Source organism: Micromesistius poutassou (assembly GCF_964030765.1).
Source record: "Micromesistius poutassou genome assembly, chromosome: 7".
NCBI classification, from domain to species: domain Eukaryota; kingdom Metazoa; phylum Chordata; class Actinopteri; order Gadiformes; family Gadidae; genus Micromesistius; species Micromesistius poutassou.
Window position 1 is genome coordinate 6,951,160 of NC_140277.1, and position 8,508 is coordinate 6,959,667.

The 8,508-nt window shown below is 49.4% G+C and overlaps 1 protein-coding gene across 2 annotated transcripts in view; it reads left to right on the plus strand.

Annotated features, from left to right (window-relative positions):
- Window positions 1–635: 635 nt before the first annotated feature.
- tet1 (tet methylcytosine dioxygenase 1) overlaps window positions 636–8,508 on the plus strand; it is a 32,116-nt gene continuing 24,243 nt past the window's right edge. The window contains exons 1-2 of one of the 2 annotated variants that reach the window (XM_084470069.1): window positions 636–898; window positions 1,499–4,178. In XM_084470069.1, the coding sequence (XP_084326195.1) occupies window positions 1,662–4,178 (2,517 nt within the window). In that variant the 5' untranslated portion in view covers window positions 636–898; window positions 1,499–1,661. The remainder of the gene's footprint in view (window positions 899–1,498; window positions 4,179–8,508) is intronic. The other variant, XM_084470068.1, reaches the window with a different exon arrangement.

Consider the following 8,508-nt stretch of genomic DNA (forward strand, 5'->3'; position numbering starts at 1 on the left):
TGTGTGTGTGTGTGTGTGTGTGTGTGCGTGCGTGTGTGTGTGTGTGCGCGCGCGCGAGTACGTGTCTGCGTGCGTGAGTGCGTGCACGTGTGTGTGTGGGGGGGGGGGGGGGTGCGCGCGTGCTCTCGCGCGAGGATCAATGTGCGTGTTTTTCTTCGTTTTCTTCATTATATATTTTTCTGGATAATTACTTGTATTCAATACACGTTTCACCGATGCGGTGCTGATCAATACAGACTACTTGTATAATTGCAAACTCAGTTAACCGTTTTATACTCATGGGACTCAGCAGACTTGTTTTGACAGTAAACAAGGCTGGTGTCAAAATGGTCACCCTATAGGCCCTACCTGTCATTCACAACACCCTCACGCTGTAATAACATTGTTATTAACACGTATTCTAAACAACACAGAAACTGAAACCAAACGAATCAAATGATCAAAATAATTTATAATAATAATAATAATGATCAAATAATATTCAAAGCATCTGTCGTTTGCAGAAAATAAAACTGCATGGACTTGTGCAGAGAGCAGAAGTCCATGTCACGTTTTCTGTACGCCTCGTCTCTCCAGTCCGACGGGTTGGCTGGAGATCGTAGGTTACGTCTGGTAGAGGGAGCGAGCGAGGGAGAGTGGGCTGCGCTGAATGGATTGACATAAGAGGGATTTACGTTTTAACGAGTGTCCTACCCTATAAGTCTACATGTTGCCGTCTCTACCGCCTTGTCCGCTTCTTATGTGCACATTTCCACTCGACCGTATCCACGTGTCATCGTGTGGGAAACGATCGGACTCGCTATCTGTCTCCGTTTTGCCGAGGAGGGAAACCAACAAGGTCCGTGTCTCGCTGGAGTGGAGTATTATTAGCAGTTCAGATAGTACAACTGTCTTTCTGGTATGTAAAGTATTCGAGCTGCAGTTTAAAGTAAACGCGTATGTCGTAAGGTAACAAAACAAACAAAACTCGTTTTTATAATGTACGGATGGGTAGCTGTTTGGCATCTGGATAACCGTACGAAAGACAGCGGTCAAGTGCACGAAGTAATAAACGAGGCGAAAGGCTTTTTTTTTTACGTTGTAATAACTGTTCTTCCGCCAGTCAGAAACGAAAACAGGATCCGACTTCCGAGCCAAGCCTACATCTGACTGGGCTTGCCCTTTAAATTGTAAAGCCACGGCCAACGAGTACACATTTGTTACAATTGTACGTTATGGATTTGTTTATAGGCCTGTAGTTTTTAAGGCGTTCAACTAGTTGGAAGAAAATGTATTTATGGTGTTTAATATCTTGTTTACCGTTATGTGTATTTACTGTTTTGTTAGGTTTCCAAATATAGCCTATTGAAAGTAACCTTATTGCATATTTACAATCTTTAATTACCAATTGTGTTTTGATTTTTGGCAAAGTTTTGATTTGTGTTCTACATACTATAATTCCTGCATAATTACCATGGCATAACTATTGATTAAAACTTCCTTGTGCTTGGTGTTTTAGGTTGTGCACTGCCCTTTCACAATGAAAAAATAATTTGGCTTGCGCATCATTATCCAAAGGGCAGAAGAAGACGATAAAACAACATTTGGCGCTTGGAATAAGATAAACATTCAACTGGCTCCCATGCCGGGTGCGCGTCACCTTCCCTCTCCCACCTTCAACCATGCCTGCCACCTCCAAAAGACAACCCGCTTCCCAAAGAAAAAATGGCCCCAAAGTAACCGCAAAGAGACAGACCTGCAAGTCCACCAAAACCCGAGGTAGAGCCACCGAGAGACTCCAGAAAACACTGTCAGAACCAAAAAGATCCACCAGCAGGACCCAAGCGCCGTCTGGTCGAAGCCCTCGGGGTAAAGCGGTCAGTGGGTCGGTGGGTCAAGGCCCAGGGCGGGCCACGGCTAAGGTTAACCCAGCCGCAACTATAACAGGATCGGCGAGGCTTAGAAAACTAAGCAATCCGCCTGACTACTGTGCTCAGTTAGAGGACCCCCTGGGGCGCAGGAAATCCTTACGGGGAACACGGGCGTCCATCGGTCCTTGCCAACCGCCCAAGCCGCCCTCCAGGAGGGGGAAGAAGAAGGGCAGGAGTTGCTTAGCCAGGGGCACCGCTGCACACCGTCGGAACACACGGAAAGAGGCAGTGAACCCCGACTGCTGCGACGCGACCGACACTAAGGAGCAGGAGGAAGCCCACAGCGATGACGACGATGCCAAAGAAACCAATCTTCCTGCCCTGAAAAGTGACCCCTGCGAGGCTGCTGCTACTTTCAAAGAACAGGTAGCGGAAGCTGTAAACAATGCAAGCCCGAGCAGCGCTTTTCCCTGCGAGTCGTCTCCCAGCGACGACACACAGCGCGTGTGTGCGGCGCCGGGCCGGTGTGACAGTGTCATTATGGAGCCAGAACAGAGGGCTCACCGGCAGAGTGTCGGGGATGAGCCGCTGCCTGGGGTCGCTGGCCCGGGGGATAAACAAGGGGACGGGTCACATGATCTGGGATCTAGCAATGGCGGTGGTAGAGAGGCAAGCCAGACTGAGGTCCCTGAGCACACTGACACTGAGGAGAGACTAGTGGAGAAACAGGAGAAACGAGTGGAGAACCAGGAGAAACGAGTGGAGAACCAGGAGAAACGAGTGGAGAACCAGGAGAAACAAGTGGAGAACCAGGAGAAACGAGTGGAGAACCAGGAGAAACGAAGGGAGGGCGAGGGGAAACTAGGTGAGATCCAGGAGAAACGAGTGGAGAACAAGGAGAAACGAAGGGAGGGCGCGGGGAAACTAGTTGAGGATGAGGAGACTAGGCAAGATAACGGTGAGGTGAAGCCAGGTGACAACGTTCCTGATCTCAAAGAGGTCAAGGGCGACTATGCTGAAGTCAAACCCAGTGATCCTGCTAGCGATGGGGAGCAAGTCTCTATTCCTCAAGGAGAGGATAACTCACCAGTCTTGAGAGAGGCAGAGACGGAGAGGCAGACAGTGACAGCCACGCACAAGAACGATGGAGATGAGAGACGAAACAAAGAGAGGGAAACGTGTTTAAAAGGAAGGCATGAGGAGAAGGAGAGAATAGGGCGCTCTGTGATTAAAGACAAGTTTCAGGAGTCTGTTCCTCTTCTGCCTCGAGTGAACCAGGGTGAAGGAAACAATGTTTCGTTCTTTGCTGCTCGCTCCAATCATCGTACTTTGTTTGCTCCATCATCTGATCTGTACCAGTCCAGCGACGCATCGTCAGGAAGATCAGCGACACCTTTTGAGACTTTCCCTGTGTCTATCACAGCTACCTCAGAACCCGTTAAATCCCTGGTGTTGTCGGAATCACGAGAGATACTTGCCCAAGGCAGGCAAAACATCCGATCACCCAACATCACCCATGGTGCTAAATTACATTACCCAGTATCCTCTGCTCTAAGTGTGAGCAACCTAATCTCACGGACCAACGCGATGTCACCGAACGCACATGTTACTACCCAGCTCCTAGGCCCCATCTTCCCTCAGCATCTATACCAGTGGAGTCCAGGGCAGGCCCGGAACAGGGTGATCCCACCCAGAGAGGAGAGCAGACGCGCTCACACACCGGTCCAGATGGACAACAAAGGGCACACACCTGCTCTAGAGTCATCTAAGCACCTCCCCCACCAGGAGGACTCCCCTTCCCTCCCACCACTTCCTCTCAGAAACACGGTAGTCCCCTCCGGCGCCGGTGAGCCCGGCCCGAGGGAGACCCGCGAGGTTGCGGTGGCGTTTCCCGAGCAGGAGTCGATGCAAAAGACGTCCACCGCCACCACCACCACCACTGCCTCCCCACCAGGCAGCGGTAGTGGTGGAGGAGGTGGCTACCCTTTCTCCTGCAGCTCAGAAAGCACCCGCTCCTCTCTGGATACGGAGTCGGACGCCGGTTGCGGCGACCCGGGCCCCGGTCTCTTGGCCGGGGGCTCCTGGGGGTTCCCCGAGGGGGCCTGCATGCCCTCCTGGACCGCCGCTGGCCGGGCGCAGAAGAAGGAGAAGGAGAAGAAGAAGAGGAGCCGTTGTGGCGGTTGCGAGCCTTGCCTGAGGAAGATAAGCTGTGGCCGTTGCAGCTGCTGCCTCAACCGCAGCACCGGCCACCAGATCTGCAAGCTGCGCAAGTGTGTGGAGCTGAAGAAGAGGAGGTCCTTGTTGTTGCTGTCTCCCCCCGCTGCACAGGTGAGACTCGGAGCCGCTGTGGTCGTGTGTGTGTGTGTGTGTGTGTGTGTGTGTGATATGACTCTTTGATTGAGGTAATGGCTGGCATGGCCTGGTAGTTTGTGAATTATTTACCGCTAATTCTGCATGTTGTATAGTGTGTCTTTCTATCAAAATGAAAATATATCGTAATACAATGTCCGCTAATATCCTCTCCGTTTTAAATGGTCGTTGTAATCTGCTTGGAGTTTATAACCTTCATGCCCTGGCCTGTTTGTGTGTCTTTCAATTGGAGAAATGTGACAAAATAGTACTTTCTGGTTGGCCCTCTTTGACACATGTTCACACCAATCTGAGGAAACGGTCTGTTCCAAGTCACGCCTCTCTTACACAATAAAATAATATGTGTGTGTGTGTGTGTGTGTGTGTGTGTGTGTGCGTGAATGTGCGTGTGTGGACACTGTTAAAGTCGGGTCATGTGTGAATGTGCAGTGCATGTGTGAGTTACTTCTCTGTCAGGAGTGAATGCTCTGTCACATGAGCCGGCAGTTGCCCAGCACGTGGTTGCTGTAGTGTGTGTGTGTGTGTGTGTGTGTGTGTGTGTGTGTGTGTGTGTGTGTGTGTGAGTGTGAGTGTGTGTGTGTGGAGTCAGAGTCTCAGAGCTATAGTGAGAGCACACAGAGACAGTGTCACCTGATGAGTAGCACGTGTGCATATGTTTGTGTGTGTGTGTGTGTGTGTGTGTGTGTGTGTGTGTTTGTAACATACTCATGTTATAAGCTCTCTCCAAGCTGTGCTACAGTATTGTTGGCAGCATGCATGCTGTAAGTTAAGTAGACATCATTTACGTGAAAGAAATTCTTTCCACTGATCTTTTCCAGACAAACATATGGCTATAAAGGATTGGAATCAATAGTTACTAGTATCTTACTAGTATCTTTGCACTGGTTCTGACACTCTCTTCTTAAACTAGAAAAAAATCGAGTCTTAACAGTGTGGATCTAGCTACTAAAAAAACTAACAAGCTCTATTAACAAAAATCACATAAACAGCCCAATGTGAAACTTGTAAAAAAAATCTTGAAATGTGGCACACAGCCTGAAGACAGCCTTCACAACAGCCCCTGCAAGTAGGCTTATACGCTAACTTTAGCCTTGCTCCGCCTTGCCAAACAACCCTCGCTGACGGTGCTTGAGTTACTACACTCCAGTGTGGTGAGTAGCCAGAGAGTGGCACCGACCGCTGTCGCGCGTGCATAACCGTGACCATGTGTTGGCCATTGTGTTGCCTGGGCTGCACGCTGCACACGCAGGCAGTATCGCATGCCGCGGTGGCGGTGTGCTGCTGCAACAGCAGCGGATTAGGGGCTGATTATATTATGTAACACCTGCAGCATTCATGGGGACCTCTAGTCACCGCATGTCACTACTGATTATTTGATGGGCCGAGGAGGAGCAGCAGGAGGAGGAGGAGGAGGAGGAGGAGATTATATCCCCAAACAGAACAGATTTAGAAAACATATCACTCGGAATTCCCTCTCTGTCGGGTAATGTGGGTCACCGCGCGGGGCTTGCGTGTCCTGGTTTGACGTTTTTCTCTGTCTGAATGGCTCATTCTGTTGGCGGTGGGACCCGGTATGTGCCACAGTGTTTGGGAGGGTTTGTGTGAAGCTGATGCACGTGGTTTCTTGTGGGCCGGTCAGCGGGGAGAATAGTGGGATAAACGGAAAAGACTGAATGCACAATAAAGAGAGAGCATCTGGGGTAAAAAGAAGAGAGTTGCCATTCAAGAAACAAAGGCAGGTGTTGTTTTATTCATGTTGAATTCAAGTCACATTGGCGCTCCAATTTTAAGGAGCTCAAGTAAGTAAATCATTATTGGGGGTTTGACAACCACAACAACAGCATGTTGTTGGCTGTAAGGGACAGGCTGCAGCAGTTTAAAAAAAAAAAACATTCCTGCCTTGCGAACAAGCGTTGAGCTGAGCTGTGGCAGATTTCTGATAAAAACAGGTAGGACAAGGATAGCTTGTATCTTGTGTTTGAGTTTTGCGTCTGGAGAGCGCAGACACGCTAAGTGTGTGTACAAGCGCACGCCGGTGTGTGTCTTGATCTGTGATTAACTAGGCTGGCGGTCTTGCTAGTCAGGCTTACACACCCTCATGACAAATAATGCAATCATAATTGTGTAATAGTAACGTGAAAGTGAGAAGGACGGCGGTTAAGGTGGTGAGTGGGCGGGTCGTATTTCCTAGTAGCCTGCTTCTGTGTGTTGACGGACGGGATAGGAAAGGCTGACATAAAAGTAGGTTGAAAGAGAGATGGATGAACCGCCATGGGATGGAATCGAACCTGGCTTCGGCACAAGGCATGGTAGCAGGGTTGAGCCAGCGAGCTGCCCCATGCACGCAGTACTGTGGCGGCACATGGCGGCAATGTGCACACAAGTAAGCATACCCACACGCCTGTGTAGTTGTATGTGGCTTTTTGCATGGAGCCCGGCTGGCCATTGCTCTCAGATGAGCCCGCCGTGCACACAGCTGTTTACAATCAGTTCTGTTCGACACCGTCTCTCGTGCACAGGCCACCACGCGCCCCGCCTCCTCCTCATGCTTTTATTCCACTTAAAGGGGGGGGGGGGGGGGGGTCTAACTCAACGTGAAGAGCCAACGGGTTGACCTCAAGCAGCAGATGATCCTGTCAGCCAGCTCCACCGGCCACTCCAACCCTCTCCACCCCCAAACCCTCACCACCACCCTCCTTCTCAACCATTAGGCACACGGCACGGCCAATGGATGTCAGCCGCACTGATGGTTACCATGGTGACCGCATTGTCTGCCGGTGACCTTCGACCTGTCATGGGCTGTGGGAGTATTCTCTGGGTCGTAATGAGGATTAGGGCCAGATAACCGCCAGCAGACACGCAGGCCACTACTACTATGACGAAGACAGTGGGTTTAGTCCTCCCCACTCCGTAACCCACATTCTGGTAATTAGGTTTTCTTTGGTCAAGTCTGTTAACCTACGTAAGCCTACGCACTGTGGACTCTGGAAGGAGCCAAGCTGCAAGGGACACAATCTTATAATCCATGCTACGCTATACTACACCCATTCTTTCCGTTGATTCCCCACTGTTTGGGCCCTTATAGACTTTGGCCCTAAATCCACAACTTTCATAGAAATTCTTTAAGCATGGTCTCATTGTTTATGTCTCAAAGCTGTGTAAACAACCACATTTGTAACACATGTTTGAATAGTTTAAGGAGAGACATGAAGGCTAAAGGTTAAAGTTCTGTTTAATGCAACTACTGCTATTTCTGATGTACTTACGTGTATATAGGATACACTGGCATGCACATTTGTTCTTGTTGTGTTCTTGCTGCAACGTGGTAGTTGCAGTTAGGCAGGATATCCTCAACAAATATGCCTGACCTCCTCATGACCCTCCCCCTTTCAATGCGTTTGGTTTGTGGACCAGTTCTTCTCACACTAATGATTGACTTGCCAGACAGCCAATAGCAAAGCCAGGCACACTGCATGACTGGCTGAATTAACATGTGCTTTACAAGACCGAATATTTTCCTGCAGAAGAAATTATAAAGCCTCTGACTTCCTTATTCATTTCATCCATTCTCCACACTGCTGCGAGTTATTACACATGACAGCAGTTAACTGAGAATGATCTCATTTTAAACTACGAAAGGTCTTTAAATGCAACGCTCCAGTTGCAACTACAACTGTACACTAATCACCCAAAGCGATTCAGCAGAGGTTTCCGATAATGAAGAACGACGGGACGGTTTTGGTCTGTCATTAAACTAATTCCAAGGCACTGCCAGTAGACCCGCAGGCACCGCAGTGTGGCTGCCCACTGCTCCCAGAGAGATGGATAGAGAGCAGAGGCCAAACTTCACCGTGGGGAACAATAAAAAACAGCTTAGAAATATACCTTGCTTTTTCGTTTTCAAATGGAAAGGAATATTTGGAGCCCTGCGTGGTGTGATAGGAATAGTACAGGTGTGCCTACATGCAGAAGTGGGCAGTTGGCAGAGAACTCAAGGACATACACACACAAACATACAAACATGTACACACACACACACACACACACACACACACACACACGCACACACCAGCAAAATACATAAACATGAACTGGTGTGTGGAGGCAGAAGGGTGGGGGCTGGGGGTGGGCGTGCTGAGGCAGTGAGGTGATGGTTGAGATCATGATATGTCAGCAGGATTGTAAATACATTACAGTCAAGTCAGTAAGAGAGCTGACAAAAAGTGAGTCCTCTCGCCTGGCTCTTCTTCATGATCACCCGGCATCCTTCATCATCTATCATCCACAC